Genomic DNA, 21,077 nt, shown 5'->3' with positions numbered 1-21,077 from the left:
ATGCAAATACCATTGATGCAAAACAGATCTAGTCAATAATTCAAACATACATCCTTCTATGGACAAATCCTGATGTATTCCTTTGGCTGGCAAGATCACAAGATAAGTAAAAAGATTTTAAAAACAGATCTAGTCAATAATTCGAATGGATATACAACTTCTTTAATATGATATGAGCGACATGTCGGTGTAGCTACTAACACCGTTATCAAGCAAATGATAAAAACAGAACACATTCTGTTTTCAGATTTTATTGACAAAATAAGTCACATATTTACAAAATATATCAAAAAGAAGAAGTGACCCTGGCAGCGCACACACACAGAGAAAACTCAACACTGCTGGGTCTGTCAAATGTCCAGGTACACATCTTGTTTTTACCCCATCGTATAAATAAAATACTGTTGAAGGCGTTGTTCACCAATTTCACGCACTTTCTCATACAGAAAGAAATATTCCAGCAATATCACGGCGGGGGAACTCCGGAAATGTGTGAAATCGAACACGGGTCTTCAGCCTGACGAGCGGACGCTTTACCCATGATGCTATCAATCGTGATAGGTAACCTTGTATTCACGAGGCACTTCCGTCAAATGCCCAATTCCATTGTTCAGCTGTCATGACTTTGGTACTCATTGTGTTTCCCACACTAACCTTCGTGTCTATTTCCAGCGACCTCTCTGCCTTTGCCCTGTCAAGGTTACCTTAGTGGCTATTTCCGGTTGACCGTATCAGAACCGTATCTACTTCCGCTCAGGATGACGTTGGTGTCTATGCACTGTAGTTTGTTGTCATGGTGACTTTGTCTTTACTAAACAACAACACCTGAGTTGGAAAACGCTCACTGGAAGACATTCAAACTTTGGATTGTCAAATTTACCCACAGGGCCTAATTAAAATCACAATTGTTCCATTCCTGTCAATATGATAACCAAACATCTGCATGGTATCTGTAAAACCTACTCATACCCATGACAATAATGCCTTTTTTACGAATGCATCATTATGTTGAGTATCCAAAACACTAGTTCCCACATAGGCCCGCACTAATGCCACGTACCCTCCGTCCAGCATACAGAGAACTGGTTCACAATATAAATATATACTGGGTCATTATATAAATATATACCCTGTTCAGTAGGAGCAATGACAGTGAACCAAAGATGATCTTGCTCTTCACACAAGATTTCACAGCAGCATCAATTAACAAATGGATCCATGGATGAGTGAAAAGAGGCGACTGGTGGATGAAAACACTGGCTTGATCAGGAGTAGATGGCGGCGCGTAGGAGCTGAAAACAAACAGTATATTCACGGTACAAAAAACCCAGTATATTCACTGTACAAAATCTAACGACCTATGCTGTAGGTTCTGAAACAGTGAGCGAGTGTGGTTTTAGGCCCGCTTTTAGAAATATTCCAGCAATATCACGACTGGAGACACCAGAAATTTGCTTCACACATTTTACCCATGTGGTGAATCGAATCGGGTTTTCGGCGTGACGAGGGAACGCATTAACCATTAGGCTTCCTCGAACATATTAGGTTTGTTGTGTGTATATCCTGTCATGAATTACACAAATACGAACATAACTGATCATGGTTCTTCTGAGTTACGGATGGGGACGATCCTCGCCGACAGGCCTTCATAATTAATTACTATTGTCACTTTGTAATAATTAAATATCCTTACAACATCGTTATGAGCATATGGAATGTTGATGCCAGCGGCATTTGATGATCACGGTGCGACATGCGAGTGTTTGTATACAGAACATACCTTGTCGAGAGACTTGGTGTCAGAAGTCTTCACATCAGGGCTGTCAAACCTTTCTGGAAGTGGAAAAGAAGTGTAAGTATCTCACATTCGTCACTATTAGAATTTATGGCACATGTCCTTCAAGTTTGTCGACTGAATTCAGCTTAATACAAACATCCAATACGATTTTGCATGAGTAACTGATAGAATGCTCACGCTCACCTAGCAGATTTGTGAGTCTGACTATACACAGGATGAAGTCGCCGAAGTCCATGTTGCCGTCCCTGTTGACGTAGCGCAGCACCAACGCTTGTAGAGTGTCGTTACTGATTCGGTAACCTGATAGAACCAATGAAACTACTGAACCGATAGTCAAAGACACCTTAGCGCTAGTGATTTACAAAGCCTTCCAGTAGTTATTAATTTCACACTTTAGAATAGACAAGAAATCGTCCAATCTTTAACTCGTTCATCACCTCGCCATATGATAGACCCATTACAAGACGTAAGCGAGTCAGTGAGTTTAATTTTACGCCACACTCAGCAGTATTCCAGCTATATGGCGACGGTCTGTAAATAATCGAGTCTGGACCAGATCATCCAGTGATCAACAGTATGAGCATTCTCAATCGGGATACCATGTGTCAACCAAGTCAGCGAGCCTGACCACCCGATCCCGTTAGTCGCCTCTTACGACAAGCATGGGTTACTGAAGACCACTTCTAACCCGGATATTCACGGGTCATTACAAGAAGATACATATTATGCCCATACATAATAATAAAGTAAATATTCTCACTGACCATATATAACAAACGTAATCTGTCAACATATTTGCATAACTGTTTGAAATTACAACCCTTATCAAAACATTTTGTTTTAAAGAGTGTATTTGTATCTTTCTTGTTGTACGTCACACACAGCAATACCATACCAAGGCGGCGTGTAAACAATCGAATCTAGACCAGACAAACCAGTGATTGGTATGTGAAACATTCCACGTCGACGGAATACGTTGACACACATAATAAAGTCACTAAGCCTGCTCACGTGATTCGCTTAGTCGCCATTAAAGTTTACTGGTGAACTACTCCAACCAGAATGTCCACTAGCAATGTACATAAGAACGTTTGTAAGGAGAATCTACCCACCCAGTAGGTTGAGGAAGGGTCTCAAGTAATAGGAGCTGAGCATTCCGTCTTTGTCGGCACCACTCGCCTCATAGCATGCCTGGAATCACACATGTACATACTGTGAGTATCGTTTACAATCGGAACAGTCAGACTAATGTCTAGTAAATGGCAACACTAACGGGGTATGATGAAACACAATCAGACGCTCACTCTTACAATATATGTGGGCTTCAAATGTGTGGTGCTAGACAAGCAGTTTGGCCATCAAGAGAGATACCTGTTATTGTCTATACGAAGCGTGGTAGGTGTTATTGTGTATAGGAAGCAGGCAGGTGTTATTGTGTATAGGAAGCAGACAGGTGTTATTGTGTATAGGAAGCAGGCAGGTGTTATTGTGTATAGGAAGCAGGCAGGTGTTATTGTGTATAGGAAGCAGGGCAGGTGCTATTGTGTATAGGAAGCATGTAGGTGTTATTGTGTATAGGAAGCAGGCAGGTGTTATTGTGTATAGGAAGCAGACAGGTGTTATTGTGTGTATATTGTGTATAGGAAGCAGGCAGGTGTTATTGTGTATAGGAAGAAGGGCAGGTGCTATTGTGTATAGGAAGCAGACAGGTGTTATTGTGTATAGGAAGCAGACAGGTGTTATTGTGTATAGGAAGCAGGGCAGGTGTTATTGTGTATAGGAAGCAGACAGGTGTTATTGTGTATAGGAAGCAGGGCAGGTGTTATTGTGTATAGGAAGCAGGCAGGTGTTATTGTGTATAGGAAGCAGGCAGGTGTTATTGTGTATAGGAAGCAGGTAGGTGTTATTGTGTATAGGAAGCAGACAGGTGTTATTGTGTATAGGAAGCAGGCAGGTGCTATTGTGTATAGGAAGCAGGCAGGTGTTATTGTGTATAGGAAGCAGGCAGGTGTTATTGTGTATAGGAAGCAGACAGGTGTTATTGTGTATAGGAAGCATGTAGGTGTTATTGTGTATAGGAAGCAGGCAGGTGTTATTGTGTATAGGAAGCAGACAGGTGTTATTGTGTATAGGAAGCAGGACAGGTGTTATTGTGTATAGGAAGCAGGCAGGTGTTATTGTGTATAGGAAGCAGGCAGGTGTTATTGTGTATAGGAAGCAGACAGGTGTTATTGTGTATAGGAAGCAGGCATGTGTTATTGTGTATATAGGAAGCAGGCAGGTGTTATTGTGTATAGGAAGCAGACAGGTGTTATTGTGTATAGGAAGCAGACAGGTGTTATTGTGTATAGGAAGCATGCAGGTGTTATTGTGTATAGGTGTTATTGTGTATAGGAGGCAGACAGGTGTTATTGTGTATAGGAAGCAGGCAGGTGTTGTTGTTTATAGGAAGCAGGCAGGTGTTATTGTGTATAGGAAGCAGGCAGGTGTTATTGTTGTGGTGTTATTGTGTATAGGAAGCAGGCAGGTGTTATTGTGTATAGGAAACAGGCAGGTGTTATTGTGTATAGGAAGCAGGCAGGTGTGTTATTGTGTATAGGAAGCAGGCAGATGTTTTTATTGTGTATAGGAAGCAGGCAGGTAGGTGTTATTGTGTATAGGAAGCAGGCAGGTGTTATTGTGTATAGGAAGCAGGCAGGTGTTATTGTGTATAGGAAGCAGGGCAGGTGTGTTTGTGTATAGGAAGCATGTAGGTGTTATTGTGTATAGGAAGCGGACAGGTGTTATTGTGTATAGGAAACAGGACAGGTGCTATTGTGTATAGGAAGCATGTAGGTGTTATTGTGTATAGGAAGCAGACAGGTGTTATTGTGTATAGGAAGCAGGCAGGTGTTATTGTGTATAGGAAGCAGGCAGGTGTTATTGTGTATAGGAAGCAGACAGGTGTTATTGTGTATAGGATGCAGGCATGTGTTATTGTGTATAGGAAGCACATCAGATGTTACTGTGTTCATTCATTCATTCTATATTGTTTAGGTACAAAATGGAGATTTCACTTTGGAAGGAAGGGACGTGTACAGGAGTACACAGAGGAGTATAAGATGCATGTTACTTCATGTACAGAACACCAGACCCTGTACCTTCCAGTCCAGTATGTTTCGGCACAGGTCCTTGTATCCCGTGAAGTCCAGACTGCCGGTCATGTCATGCTGCAGAGGTCAAGGACAATCAAGTGCAGGAGAAGACCATCGCCACATTATTATTCAACCTCTACCTTTGTACCGTCTAGTGAAAACACCAATTTAAAAGATTTGCAACTGTCGTAGGTAGCCCAAACGTTTAGAAACAATTCCTCAATTCTATTTATTTATTGTTTAACCCCTCATTTAGAAGTTCGGAGCTATTATGAAAGATACTTTCAAGAATGGATACTGGGCGGCTTTGTTAATTTTGTCAAAGGCGTTTGCACAATGTTTTAATCAGTTTGGTTTATATGATCACAGTCTGTAGTGTTTCCTTTGACAGCATTATATTATCAGTATATGTAGATGGCGTCACATTCCGACTGGGAATAAGGATACATCCATCAGGGCGATCATGCTGCGGCAGGCTTCAAGCGAAAACCCCGAGAACGTGAACTCTGAAAACACATTGTCATGAAAATACATTTGGACATGTTGATTATTTAAAGATAAGCTCCCAACAAGAGATCATGTTCCACACGTGCGCGATCCATTGAGTTTCCTATAAGTTGGACATTCTGAGACCCTGCTCTACTTGATACAACGTTTGTTGTATCTCCACTGGTGAACACCCCAGATCCATTCGCTCTGATTGCTTCGTTCAGGAAGTGACGTCACCATCACTCATTTCATGGCACAGAATTTCTCTCGCACATGAACGTAAGCTGATTGGACTGCGTCTTGAAAGTCATGCCATTAGTATCGGACTCATGACGTAACAATGGTAGCGAATTGGTCCAGCGAATTTATCACGACAACATTGGCGTACAACATCGAGGTTGTAGCGAACTGCAAGATGGATCTACCTGTGAACGTAAATACCGGGGAGGAGGTACTATGATCAAAGGAGATGTTCAACATACATACATATTAGAATTACATGTTTGTTTGTTGATAAACGCTGCGTTCAGCGTTATTATTTACTAACCAGTATATGACGGTGGTTTGTAAATAACTAATTCTGGACCAGATAATCCAGTTATTGATATCTTGTGCATCAGTCCCCGCAGTAGTGATGTAATGTCCTGCATCAAGCAATTCAGAGAGCCTGACCACCCGATCCCGTTAGTTGCCTCTGACGACAAGCAAGAGGAACCGAAGACAGGTCAGAGCTGCAGAGTTGTAGTGACAGCACTAAATCACTTAGTTGCTATGCTTACCAGTTTCAAATAATAAACCCAGGATCTCTTTCAGTCTGTAAGCATCAATTATCTCTTCCTCCCCTACATCTATCATGAGATGATCCAGGTCCTCCATTATACCATCCACACCGTCAGGTGAGTCGATTTCCTAGCAAGGGATGCAAGTATATGTATGTTAATTCGTACATAACTTGAGAATTAATGACAAAACATACCGTTAATAAATAGTGTGTTCCATTGGAATTTACAATGAATTTTGAGTTTTTTATAATTACATTGTATTTAAAGGACTTTATTTAAGGGAACTGGGATGCCATAAAATCTAGTAAACCTACCTCAAACGATGTGACGTCATCCATCTCACTGAAACATGGAATCATGAATAATCATTGAATCATACTGCGATTTTGTAATACTATTATCACATTTTTTCCTTCGGTTAATGGCCGGTGGGGTTGCCTAGTGCCAGTAGTGGTTAAATCAGTCTACTTTGAGTGGCATTTAGGTGTTTTGAACAACGAGGAGAATTCTATCGATATATATACAACTTCTTTATTATCAATATGAACGACATTCTGGTGTAGCTACTAACACTTGCTTGATAATGGTGTTAGTAGCTACAAAGAAAAGTTATTATTAATAATAAAGAAGTTGTATAGCCATAGAACTCTCCTCGTTGTTAAATCTGTGGCACATCACACCCAAGGATGGGTTCGATTGGCCACGAGGATATAATGTAAGAAGCCCGTTTTCGATGTCCCTCGCCGTGATGTTCCTTGAAAATTGCTAAAAGCGCCGTAAAACCATACTCGCTCCTTCACGCACCCTTTGGGGCAGAACTTCAAATTCGATACACGTGCACAGCTTAAACCAAAATGTGCTAACCTGAAGGACTTCTGTTTCTCTGTGAATATCCTCAACAGGAAGTATGCCGCCTGATCTGGTTGGAATGTTGACGGAATGATGACGTAGTCGCCGATTGGAAGATGGTGTCGTCCACACACCTCCCTGGTCTGAGAGAAGGCCTTGCTCTTCCCCACTGGCCTGTTCTGTTGGAAGAACTCCTTGTCCAGCGGCCTGCCTTCATTTGATTCAGGAAGCTGAAGGGTGGAATGATAGTAAAGTTTACCGATGGTGATGTAGGTACACCTGTTACCTTTCGTGGTGGTCTTTCATATATCAGTGTCCATTAAGATACTGTTTTCATCCTGTCTCACAGTCCCTGAACCACATTATTCCCTTCCATCATGCCCTTTTTGCAACAGTTCTGAGAATATAGTACAAGGGTAATATCTGTGACAGGAAGTATGGCTATACCTACCTTGTATATGACATAACCTATGCCCAGGTACTCGTGTCCGTCTTTGAAGAGGCGTCGCGTGTCCTTCTGCATGAGAGCCACAATCATGGTGCACCGTCCACTGGTGTCGTCTGTCTCCATCAGCTTCACACGGAACTGAGGGTTCTTCCACATCGAGTCTGTGGGAGAGATCGAAGGTGATTTATATCGGCCATTGGTTCTTCACGGAATACCTTATTCCAAACCATGTCTAACTCTCTGTGGAATTTAGTTTCTAGTTTTAATCAATTAAGCAGGTACTTTCATCTTAAACCTTGGTTAAAGACAAATTAAAAGTTAATGTCAGGTTGTGAAACATTAGCGGTCAACGCAACATGTTTTAAGACAACCCTTTAACAGCATCGTATTTATATCACAGTTGTCCATAACACATGACAGTGACTTCAGAGGAAATGAGATTAATCTTTGTAAGTCACTTCCGGTGAGATGACATTTAACTATGATGTGTGCAAGTGACCTCCAGTGAGATGAATTCATTCTAGGTGTAAGTGACCGCTGGTGAGATGACATCTATCCATGCTATGTGTCAGTGACTTCCTGTGAGATTATAATAATTAGACGAGAGATTAATCAATGCTTTGAGATACTGACTTCCGCTGAGATAAAAGTAATTAGTGCAATGTGTAAGTCACCGTCAGTTGGATGCCCTTAATATGTGCTATATGTAGAAGTGACTACCAGTGGGATGACAGGAATCAGCGATGGTGACTTACCAACATATTTGAGGCAACCGCCGGCGTTGACATATTTGATCCACGACTTATTGTAGCTGGCGACGTCCCATTGTTTGTCAGTGGTCACCCCGACCTCCCCAAGATGAAGCGGGTCCAGATTACACAGGTCAATTTTGCTAAAATGGCCTCTGAAATCGTCCATACACATCCTGAAAACACAGAAACGTCAAATAGTTACAATATCTGTATTACCCGGGGTTGTTCCGTTGGATTTCTTTCTCTCAGAAATTAAAAATTAAAATTATCTATTTGTTGTTCCCTGGCTGATGTGTGGAGTCATTGTGTCCCATCTCAAGACAGTTCAGGGTGATCTACCGGATGATTGGTTCCCCTGAACAAAATTTATTTGTCAGCTTGATTGGTCCATTTGACATACAACGTTATCATTAATCAGCAGCAATCTCCACGAAAAACAGAGCGATTGTTTCACAAATTAAGGCGTTTATATATAAAATATTCTTACGATAAATGACACTGTGTCATTACAAATAACAGCATGATGAATGTCGTGAAATAACATACCAGTGAAAATTATTGTTATATCTCATATTATTAGAAACAAATCACCGTCCGTTTGATACCAGTGTGTAGCTAACTCACTGACCAGAACTCTCCGTCCTCATCGTCGCGCACACTCAACTGTCGTCTGGTGTCTTGTGCTACCAGATTCCACTCAGAAGCGCTAGACAAAACAAAGAGCGAGGACATTGGTCAACGCTTTGGTCACTGTAGTGGTCAAAGCAGCACGAGAAATGCTGATAGTTAACCAAAGACAATATAGGCCACGGTGTCTGTTTATATTGAAACTGTGCGGAGTTTATATTGTTGCAAGGAAAGAGGTTTTCACCTCGTCTTTTCACCAAGGTATTTTATAATTAGGAAAACAAAATATGACTAGTTATGGCAAAAACAGAAATAGACTATAATGTGACCTTTGACAGCTGCAGTTACAGGCTTAGTGTCTCGAGTGCCTGTAAACCCGAACAGGTCACCTTCAGATCCAACGCATTTATGATCAGTAATGTTTCATAGCAACATCTTGTATGAATGCCAATAATCCCTCTAAGCACTTCCATCTCAGAATTTGTTTCCAGGGCTTGATAACAACATTGAACTCCAGTAAATTTGGACGTCATCCGTCTTTGAAGATCATGCCAGAAAGACTCGACGTTCCTTTCGTGGACTTCAATTTCCAAGCACATATTTCGATTACGGTAACTAGCACAGACGCTTATGACAACTACGCCTAGTATCTGCAGACAGACATACTGTGGTTGAACGCTACCTATCGACAGACCAGCTCATCTATACGGGTACCTTGCACCTTACTTTAGATACTAACTAAGATCTGGGTTAGAAATGATCTCCAGCAACCAATGCTTGCCGTAAGAGGCGACTATTGCATTTTTATGTACTGGTGTTATGTAATCCATGTTAGAATTGGTCTTCAGCAAACCATTCTTGATTGGTGATCGGGTGGTCAGGCTCACTGACTTGGTTGACACATGACATCGTATCCCAACTGTCATGCTCATGCTGTTGGTCACCTGATTGTCTGGTCCAGACTCGATTATTTACAGACCGCTGCCATATAGCTGGAATACTGCTGAGAGCGGCGTTAAACAACAAACCAAACAGATATTGTAGGCACTAGTGGTGGGAATTGGTTAAAATCTCATAACTGATGATTGGTCCATTACAACCGATCAATCATCGAAAATAATTGGTTAGCGTCATTTATCAAATGTTCCTGTTGTCTTTGTAAAAAATAAAGAAAAACATGTAGTAATTTGTTGTTGTTTTTCAAATTAAACAAAATCCATTTGCAAATTTTGCATATTTAAAGGATTATTAGTATGTTAGGAACAGAGATTTCCTGGATTCTTTAAGATAAATTCAATCATGACTTGGAACGAGCTTGTTGTGCTTATGAAATGTAAATTTAATGACACAGACAAAAGCAACCTTGTGAAAAATATTGTTGATGCAAACAAGTGTTCCAAGATTGGTTGCGTTCGATTATGAGAAAACATGTTCGATTGCTTGGTCGTTTAGTCACTGCGACCAATCTTCGATTATTTCAATTAATCGGACCACCACTAGTAGGCACACATGGCTCACCCATCTGCCCATTTCCCTCTCCACTCCTGTCCATCTCCCCAGGGATTCCGGATCCTGATCAGTCTTGTTTTCGACCCGTCCATCAGCGGAACCTGTTGGAGACACAACACACCATGGCTAAGGATAACGACATCCTCACCAATAAACATTGATGTCACATATAGAGATAATTAGGGGTATCTTAAATATCATTTTTTGGAGTGATTATGGTTTTACGCCGCTTCTAACAATATTCCAGCAATATCACGGCAGGGGACATCAGAAATGGGCTTCACACATTGTACCCATGTGGGGAATCGAACCCAGGTCTTCGGCGTGACGAGCGTACGCTTTAACCACTAGTCTACTTCCCCTCATATAATGGGAATACAAATTGTGTGAATATATGATATTTACGATACAGGAGCACACGAAGGTACTACTTTCTGTATATCGTATACTGTAATGTTAAATTCATCGAAGTTTAAGTTATGTTGCTTATCGCTGTGGTAATTTCAGGAACCGCGTAGGAATATATAATCTGGGTGATTCGACCTCTGTCAATATGTCATGTAGTACCGCATGATTTGCAGCTGTGTGTGTTTACATCACACGTCGATACAACTATCTACTCATTCAGGGAACGTTACGCAATAGTTTCTGAGGAAGTTATCGACAAATCAATGTACACAGCTCAGTAAACACAGTTGGTGACCTCATTTGCATATTTATCAGATCAAGATACCGAGGTTTTCGGATGGATTTATCACACAACCCTCACAATTATATGATAAATACTAATATGTAAAATGGTAGAAGACATGACTCTCACCAGTTTTAGGCCTGTGATGCTGTAAGTATGGTTTCCAAGCAAGCCCTCGATTGAACTGCGGACGTTCACAGAGAAGTCGGGCTGAAACATCATCATATGGTAGGCTTTGATTATGGTAGGACGAGGGTAGCTAGGATCTACATCTGGGAGTGAGTGAGTGAATATGGTTTTACGCACTATTCCAGCAATAACACGGGGAGACACCAGAAATGGGCTTCACACATTGTAACCATGTGGGGAATCGAACCCGGGTCTTCGTGCGTGACGAGCGAACGCTTTAACCACTAAGCTACCACATCGCCCCTCTACATCTGGGAGGAACACCGAATGAATGAACATTAAGGACTTTACAGATTCATCACGGTTGCCGGTGTATTTTCCGAGCATCAACAAGACTGATAGCACTTCTACTGTGGACTGTGATACCAGGCCAGTCAGGACGTGGAATCATCCCCATTATCGGATCTTACACCATACAATAGGGTAAATGGAACCCATCTATCTTAGGAACCCCGGAGGGCAAACATACATGATGAGTCTTGTCATATATTCATTCCGCCCTGAAATCTCCAGAGATGACACAGTCCCATGGTTCTTGAGTCCTATTCTTATACTTATTGTGTCTTCATGGCAGACCGTTGTTTGGAACCTGTTTACCCCCAGATTCGTAAGAGAGGCAAACGGGAACTATGGGTCTTTTCTCCCTGGGCTCTACAGATGATCTCAATAGTTCGGTCCATTGGACAGATCCTACAGTGGAAAGAATACCCACACGACTTGTAGAAACCTGGAACCTACCTCTTTTATGGTCATCGAGCAGGTCATAACACCTCCTCTCTCTAGCGTCTTTTCCATCACCTCAGTCAGTTGGTCGGGTGGAATGTCTCCGATCACAATTGTCTCGCCTAGCCCACCCGTCAAGTCTTCCATGGCCTCTATCGCACTGCCGCCTTGAAGACTCTCATAGCATCTGTACATCCTGCACACAGATGGTAGATGTGAATGGCAAGCCAATGAGACGACAAAGACATCAACGTCCAATATAGGTAAACGTGCCCGAGAGAAGTAGGCTTCATGCACATGACGAGTACTATTTTGCTTAAAATGAGTAGAATCCTTACACAGTGTGATGAAACTTAATAAGGCATATATGAAGCATGGACATTTTGTGGATTCACTATTTACTGTAAAAAACTAAAAACAATCACATTTCACTCGTACACGTTTAACAATTTCACATTTGTATTCTCGACAACAAAATTCATAAACGGGTAGCAAACGTTTCAGTCTATTAATATGTGAGGAAAGAGCGATAAAAATGTACACATGGAGGTCACGTCTCACACACATACTTAGCATACGCTTTCTCCAAGAGAGCGCTCCAGAATTCAGTCCTGCTTGAGGAGTGCATGTAAAGCAGTTGAGGGTTGTCGCGGTCAAAGGTCGGCAGTCGATCGTCCACCACCACATCCACCCACTGTCCTTGGTACCACAACCGGAAGTGGAAAATCCCACAGTAGCCATCTTGGAAACTTTGTTCAGGGGGGACTACTCGCGCAAGAAGCCTTTTATTACAGGTAAGCGAGGCCACGGCAGCCAACAACCAACAATCACCTGAAAATATTAACAGATTTTAAAATATTCTTGCCCTGCTGTAATCGGAGTTATGTGAAATGAAGAACTATATTATTTAAATGTTGTCATATTACACGAATCGATTCCAGCAGATGCATTTCCGGTTGCAACCGGAAGGATGATACAAGGTAACTTTTACCATCACATCTTGAAAGAGCCAGAGAGTTAGACTTATCTCTGCTATAACTTTTCAATCCATTTCCTTTAGTTAGTTCATTGTTTTACAGTAATTCAGCTCTAAGAAGGGGAATAATCTATTCTGAACCGGACAATCCAGTGATCCATCTATGCCATCGGTGTACGATGACACGCAGTACATTAAGTCATCGAGGCTGGCCACCCGACCAGCATTGGTCACCTCTTCCAGTCCTGATTCCCCACAGGTTCACGGCGTTGAAGATGATGCCTGTTCTGACAGTCAAATGATGCTGATGGACCACGGATCAGATCAGACGCATGACCATTTCACCCGGCCACAGATAAGAGCCGCAACTTGGCACAACGATTTGCACTCCTTATAACGCCCACCCGTTCACCTAGATTCTTAGATACAAGCATCAAACATATCTGTTCAAACACCATTATGCATGTTTCTGGAAATCATTTGTATCTACGCCTGGAAGATGCAGGTTAAGAGGCGACCAACGGGATCGGGGTGGTCTGGCCCACTGACTTGGCTGATGAATGTTATCGTATCGCATATGCATAGGTCGAGGCTCATGATGTCAGTCACGGTGTTGTCTTGTCCAGACTTTACATACTGCAGCCATATTGCTGAATATTGCGTCAAACAAGAAACATACATCTGTTTCTATTTGGTATGACATGTTTGGTTGACCGTTATCCATAACGACGTGTTTCCGTGTGCATGTGTAAGTCTGTACGAATATGTCGCATCTACTGTGGGTATATGTTTGTTTCTTGTTTAAAGCCGCACTCCGCAATATTCCAGATGGTCCGGTCTGGACCAGACAATCAGGTGATCAACAGCATGAGCATGGCAACTGGGATACGATGACATGTGTCAACCACCCGATCACCGCTGGGTTGCTGAAGACCAATTCTAACATGGATCTTCACATGTACATGAAAAAACAAGGTCGTTGAACAGAGGAGATATTATAGGATAAGATGTTTGTAGCCAAATTACATACCTAAGTATCCCTGTACAACATCAAATCGACTGAAGTCTTCATTAATCCACTGTGGATTCTCGCAGAATTCCTGGGAATATAAGCAGAATGTGTATTTATAATGTATCGCAAGTACATGAATATGCACTTCATCTGGGGGTTTTAACCGGCAAGGGACGGGGACGATAGCAACTTCATAAGCAGCCAACAGATTGAACATTTGAGCAAACCTTGATGTCAGTCTTCCAAATTCACACGAAGAGTGGTTGACAGGGCCGGGTATGCGTTTGGTGACATTTGTATTAGCAAAGGTTAAATAGAGATCAAAGTTTGAAATATCGCGAAAGAAGGAACACACGTGTTGAGCCCCTCTATAAAACAACATGAATAAAAACGTTCATTGCATTTTGAGAAAACAGGGTTATTGTGCATGTACATGTACTTGATCAAATATGGCAAAACAAAACATAAATTGAGCATTGCTTTTAAAAAATCGATCACCGAGTAATGGCAATAAATAGTTGCAATAAATGGGAAAGTGGCTGCTGTGATGGCCATATTGAAATCGGAGGAGACCCCAACAATTCCATAACGTCACTGGTTGGAATAAGCACGTGACGCGGGGACCATATCAAAATCTCAAATTCGGGTGGTTGGAATAATCATGTGCATTTTCAGCTACCTTTGTCCAATGATATTTACAAGCGACAGAAAAGAATTCTTTGACATAAGTTCACTTGAGTTTCAATCTGGTGAGATCCGAAAAAATCGGCTCATTGATAATTCCTATGGAGACAAGTGCATGTGCTTTTGTTATCAGTCATGAAGGAAAGTCATTGACGTTAGTCATGTACTGTAGGTCAACAGAAAACATAGAACGTTTGTCATTGGCTGTATCGATCAAGTTACATTATATTCCCGCACGTTTATATATACTGCTTAGATCATTATCATATCTATACTTCCGGGCGTAAATGTAAACGCGTGAATGTTTGATCACCAGAGTCATCCTTTGTGCTTAGTGCAGACCCAAACAATGTTTGTGTCACGTGCTTAGTACCGTACTGAATCACGCGCTCCGACCTATATATCACGTGTCTCGGATTTTACCTGTCATATTTACAGTGATGGCTGCAGTTGTTTATTTTTCATCAGACCACAGCTGTGAACATATATTTTAATTATTAACAAGCTCTGCACACAATGACTCCCCGACACGGTATGACTAACGCGTACATAGTCTCTGAAAGTTTATAATTGTGAAGGAGTGAGTGGGTGAGTTAAGTTTTACGCCGCACTCAGCAATATTCGGCGGTCTGTAAATAATCGAGTCTGGACCAGACAATCCAGTGATCAATAGCATGAGCATCGATCTGCGCAATTGGGAACCGATGACATGTGTCAACCAAGTCAGCGAGTCTGACCACCTGATCCGTTAGTCGCCTCTTATGACAAGCATGGGTTACTGAAGATCAATATTCTAACCCGGACTTTCACGGGTCTAATTGTGAAGGAAAGAAGTCAGTACATTTTGATTAAAATGAAATGGGTTAAGATGGGCATTTAGGCCTGAACCTAAAAAATGGACTTGTTTCATTTAGGAAGTATTTTTCGCTGCTTTTTGCAAAATTATATGGATATCATATGGCCTTCACATAGCCATAGCGTATTGCTGCTGCTGCTGCTGCTGCTGCTGCTCCTACTACAACTACAACTACACTAAATCTACACGACAGCGAGAGGCGGTGGGGTAGCCTAGTGGTTAAAGCGTTCGCTCGTCACGCCGAAGACCCGGGTTCGATTCCCCACATGGGTACAAAGTGTGAAGACCATTTCTCGTGTACCCCGCCGTGATATTGCTGGGATATTGCTAAAAGCGACGTAAAACCATACTCACTCACTCACTCACTCACTACACGAGAGGGCTACACTTACGTGCGGTCGTCTCCATATGACTGTCCTGTCGGGTGGTTTGGTGTAACATAGGGAGGCAACTTCTGCCGGGAACTCCGGATCCTCGAACAACACCCCTTCGGACAAACACTTGTCCCGTATTGAATTGTAGTCCTGATGGTCAGCGAAGGCCATCTTTGACCGATAGACCGTGTCTCGCGCCCGAGGCATTGTAAAGTCTGAAAGTCGTCGTGCTTCACAAGAAGTCTTGGCTTGTATATCGTGTCAATACAACCGCACGTCTAGCCTGCCTATGAATGCGGTGTTTTGAAAGGACACTCGGTAGTTATACATATTGATCGGGTTACATGTAGGTTGGTGGGAAAACCTCAGGTGTATATCATAACACACACGTCATATAGCCCGATATGGGAAAGGTGTATTCCTGGGGAATCCCTCAGGTGTGGATGTATACAAATGATGAACTCAATTTTACAAGTCATGTGATGACAATAGAATATTGACTTTGGTGATGCAAGGGGGCGGTTCAAAGTTTAGATGGTGGATAAAAAACGTATTCCTATGACGTTTTTAAACACGTACCAGGAATCACCGTTTCCACGGAGTACCAGTACACAAAGAGTCTTTTAAAAAATGTTGTGATTCTTGTAATTCCTATCGATTTACCTATACGATAGTGATGTGTTTCATTTATTTATTTATTTATTTTAAAAAAAGAGAGTATTTTAACGGATGGAAAGTAATGAACATGTTAATGACAGCACGCCTCATGCCTGTTTTTGAATTGAGTGAATTACGACTTTTATCCCACATCGAACTTTTGAACTGCCCCCTAAAGGTTTACGTCAGGGTCACATGCCTCGAAAGAGTGTCACCGTAACATTGAGCCATTCAAGGGACTTTCATTGTATGATCTGCGCACTTTACGTACAACTGTTTATGAGGGTACTAGGTTCTGTGTTCATACTATCTATAGAATAGACATTTCTCCCCGGAACAAGAGGAGTGGTTTCTGAATCCTCAGGGACCATATAATAACCTTATTATATGGTCTTGGTATCAGCGACACAGTCACTTGAAACTGGTACTTAGGTGTCCTACTTGTTATATATGCATATCCGGTTACTCGGCCACAACTGTAGATATGTGTATCACCTGACAGTTAAGCTTCCCGGAAAACCTAATTCCCCACAACGTTATCCTGGAAAAATCGATGCATATCCGAGAACGCAGTAACACGTCAGAGATAAAGTTAAAAAAGAACTTGGGTAGGATGCAGTCCGGGTACATGTATACTTGTATTAACACCAATTCATTGCAAAAGAATAAATAAGGATAATTATTAAGATTTAAAATCGAGAGAGAGAGAGAGAGAGAGAGAGAGAGAGAGAGAGAGAGAGAGAGAGAGAGAGAGAGAGAGAGAGAGAGAGAGAGAGAGAGAGAGAGAGAGAGAGAGAGAGAGAGAGAGAGAGAGAGAGAGAATGAAAACAATTGTTGCCCCAAAACCACCAAATTTGTACCGGCTGTGAGGTGTGTGAGTGAGTTTAGTTTTACGCCGCATTCAGCAATATTCCAGCTATATGGCGCCGGTCTGTACCAGACAATCCAGTGATCAACATCATGAGCATCGATCTGCGCAATTCTGAACCGATGACATTTTTCAACCATGTCAGCGAGCCTGACCACCCGATCCCATTAGTTGCCTCTTACGACAAGCATGGGTTACTGAAGGTTTATTCTAACCCGGACCTTCACGGGTTGTGAAGTGTGTGACAATGCACCGTAAATTACATATAGGCAGGGAGATAGGAATCTTAAAAAGGACTTTACTGAGGAGAGATTAGAAATGAGCAATGCTGGGGTTTTTCTAAGTCCAAAGCGACTTATTTGGAACAGACCATGGCTTTATGCAAATTAGTGTGCGATGATATTGTATTACAAAGGACACTTTTTAAATGCCCATGTTGAATTTGACTTAGCTCCATTATAAACGATAGCTGACTTAAAAAAAAAGTACCTTTGATACTGAAACTATTAAGGATGTAGGTACAATGGAGTCTCACTATCACTATAAAAACAAACAGGTCGGAGGGGTCGTCTCAAAAGCAAAATGGGGACGGGCTGTCGCAGATGGTGGTTGGAGTCGGGCTGGGTTGATATCTGGATAGAGATATCACCCAAGATAAGATAATCCTTTAGGGGAAGTAAACGGCATGTCATAACAATTTACAAATAATATCCAGTTGTGTCGACCTTCGGGTGGTCATGCCACCTATATATTTTGAGACATTTAATACGATGGCCTATTTAAACTTTTCTGTGGGTATCATACTCTTTCACAAAAACTTTATGAAAGAAAGTCACGCAAGAAGTTAATCAATAGATGAGACATATTCAACACACGTGAAAAAGCATAAATATCTTTGATATGGCCCCTTGTGCCTGTAGGCAGCCCATGCATTTCATGCTAGGTGAGTTGACGGTCAGTCGTCATACCTGCCTGAGCGACCTAATTGCTATCTATAGTCTGATCTCTTGTTCTCAGCAGTTATTCGTATTTTTTGCCCGATTTTACGAGTAAAGATGCTTTCCTGGATATCCTATTAAGCATCCCACTGAACGCCCAGTTAGGCCGATGTGGGGTATTTCGACATATGCTATTTGCAATTGTGTAAATTTTAGGGATACAGAGTAACAGCCTAAAACAGTTTATTTTCGATTTCCGACAGTACTTTAATGTACCTTGTTCATGGTTAATAATCTGAAAGTGTTATGATGACCTATGTGAACGGACAGATGTTGTACATAATATATTTTTAATATCTTTACACGCTATATTTTATTTCTTGATGTTTATAAATCGATTCTATTGATTAACCCCTAACAACTTCACTAACGAGGACGGATGGTGTTTGGGTAGTTGCACTCTCGTCGTTCCCATGCAGTTGCCTGTACACGGATATCTAGACTAACAACTAGTCTCTGAAATGAACATATTTTACTGAAAAAAAACGTTCATAGTAAAAAAATATATATATAATGAAAAGGAGCCCTGAGACTTTCTTCATTTTCAGAACCTGAAGCTGAGGAAATCTAGACTTGCAACATTTTCTAGACTTGCGTGGGCTTTCTTGGATATATTTGCTTCTGGGTCTGTACGAGAGACTAACGGATATGGATAGGTATGATTGTCGTGACTCAGAGACACTCCCTCTGTCCAGTACGGGGAAATATGTTACCATTTGCAAGGTAGAAGGGCCACGCCACTAGTGCATGCGTTGCTAAGATACGTGATAAACCTGGAAACTTTAGAAACAAAGGTGAGTATAGGGAACCGAGAAAGCCTTTGTGAAAGGGTATATATGGTAATATGCATCTGTATCCTGACAGTGTGAAAAACAACTGTTCGGCTTGTTACAGCGGCAGGGTGGATAGACCAGTGAAGCATTTACCCGGAATGTATGTGTGGCTTGCTATAGAGGCAGTGTGGATTGTTGCGAGAAGCATCTACCCGGAATGTATGTGTGGCTGGCTATAGAGGCAGTGTGGATTGTTGCGAGAAGCATCTACCCGGAATGGATGTGTGGCAGGTTACAGTGGCATGGCTGACGGTGGAGAGAGGCATCCACCCGGAATGGATGTGTGGCTAGTAATAGAGGCAGTGTGGATTGTTGAGAGAAGCATCTACCCGGAATGTGTGTGGCTAGTAATAGAGGCAGTGTGGATTGTTGAGAGAAGCATCAACCCGGAATGGATGTGTGGCTAGTAATAGAGGCAGTGTGGATTGTTGAGAGAAGCATCTACCCGGAATGGATGTGTGGCTAGCTATAGAGGCAGTGTGGATTGTTGAGAGAAGCATCTACCCGGAATGGATGTGTGGCTAGTAATAGAGGCAGTGTGGATTGTTGAGAGAAGCATCAACCAGGAAATGGATGTGTGTTGTAATAGGCAGTGTGGATTGTTGAGAGAAGCATCTACCCGGAATGGATGTGTGGCTAGTAATAGAGGCAGTGTGGATTGTTGAGAGAAGCATCTACCCGGAATGGATGTGTGGCTAGTAATAGAGGCAGTGTGGATTGTTGAGAGAAGCATCTACCCGGAATGGATGTGTGGCTAGTAATAGAGGCAGTGTGGATTGTTGAGAGAAGCATCTACCCGGAATGGATGTGTGGCTAGTAATAGAGGCAGTGTGGATTGTTGAGAGAAGCATCTACCCGGAATGGATGTGTGGCTAGTAATAGAGGCAGTGTGGATTGTTGAGAGAAGCATCTACCCGGAATGGATGTGTGGCTAGTAATAGAGGCAGTGTGGATTGTTGAGAGAAGCATCTACCCGGAATGGATGTGTGGCTAGTAATAGAGGCAGTGTGGATTGTTGAGAGAAGCATCTACCCGGAATGGATGTGTGGCTAGTAATAGAGGCAGTGTGGATTGTTGAGAGAAGCATCTACCCGGAATGGATGTGTGGCTAGTAATAGAGGCAGGAATGGATGTGTGGCAGTGTGGATTGTTGAGAGAAGCATCTACCCGGAATGGATGTGTGGCTAGTAATAGAGGCAGTGTGGATTGTTGAGAGAAGCATCTACCCGGAATGGATGTGTGGCTAGTAATAGAGGCAGTGTGGATTGTTGAGAGAAGCATCTACCCGGAATGGATGTGTGGCTAGTAATAGAGGCAGTGTGGATTGTTGAGAGAAGCATCTACCCGGAATGTGTGTGTGCTAGTAATAGAGGCAGTGTGGATTGTTGAGAGAAGCATCTACCCGGAATGGATGTGTGGCTAGTAATAGAGGCAGTGTGGATTGTTGAGAGAAGCATCTACCCGGAATGGATGTGGGCTAGTAATAGAGGCAGTGTGGATTGTTGAGAGAGAAGCATCTACCCGGAATGGATGTGTGGCTAGTAATAGAGGCAGTGTGGATTGTTGAGAGAAGCATCTACCCGGAATGGATGTGTGGCTAGTAATAGAGGCAGAGGCAGTGTGGATTGTTGAGAGAAGCATCTACCCGGAATGGATGTGTGGCTAGTAATAGAGGCAGTGTGGATTGTTGAGAGAAGCATCTACCCGGAATGGATGTGTGGCTAGTAATAGAGGCAGTGTGGATTGTTGAGAGAAGCATCTACCCGGAATGGATGTGTGGCTAGTAGTAATAGAGGCAGTGTGGATTGTTGAGAGAAGCATCTGGCAT

At 42.2% G+C, this 21,077-nt stretch overlaps 1 protein-coding gene across 1 annotated transcript; it reads right to left on the bottom strand.

The window, feature by feature from the left end:
• Nucleotides 1-235: 235 nt before the first annotated feature.
• LOC124284443 (calpain-B-like) lies at nucleotides 236-16,262 on the bottom strand. Its single transcript, XM_046720524.1, has 18 exons — nucleotides 15,912-16,262; nucleotides 13,998-14,067; nucleotides 12,561-12,822; nucleotides 12,007-12,187; nucleotides 11,209-11,289; nucleotides 10,398-10,489; nucleotides 8,881-8,958; nucleotides 8,256-8,425; nucleotides 7,504-7,661; nucleotides 7,068-7,282; nucleotides 6,518-6,545; nucleotides 6,201-6,330; nucleotides 5,380-5,438; nucleotides 4,939-5,007; nucleotides 2,911-2,989; nucleotides 1,982-2,098; nucleotides 1,781-1,833; nucleotides 236-1,292 (listed from the first exon to the last, which is right to left on the bottom strand). Exons 1-18 carry the CDS (start codon nucleotides 16,098-16,100, stop codon nucleotides 1,266-1,268), a joined length of 2,058 nt encoding a protein of 685 aa, XP_046576480.1. The 5' UTR covers nucleotides 16,101-16,262; the 3' UTR covers nucleotides 236-1,265.
• Nucleotides 16,263-21,077: the final 4,815 nt, after the last annotated feature.

The sequence above is a fragment of the Haliotis rubra genome, unplaced genomic scaffold (genome assembly GCF_003918875.1).
Source record: "Haliotis rubra isolate DU_JTF1 unplaced genomic scaffold, ASM391887v1 Scf337, whole genome shotgun sequence".
Taxonomy (NCBI): Eukaryota; Metazoa; Mollusca; class Gastropoda; order Lepetellida; family Haliotidae; genus Haliotis; species Haliotis rubra.
This window is presented reverse-complemented; position numbering and strand designations above follow the sequence as displayed.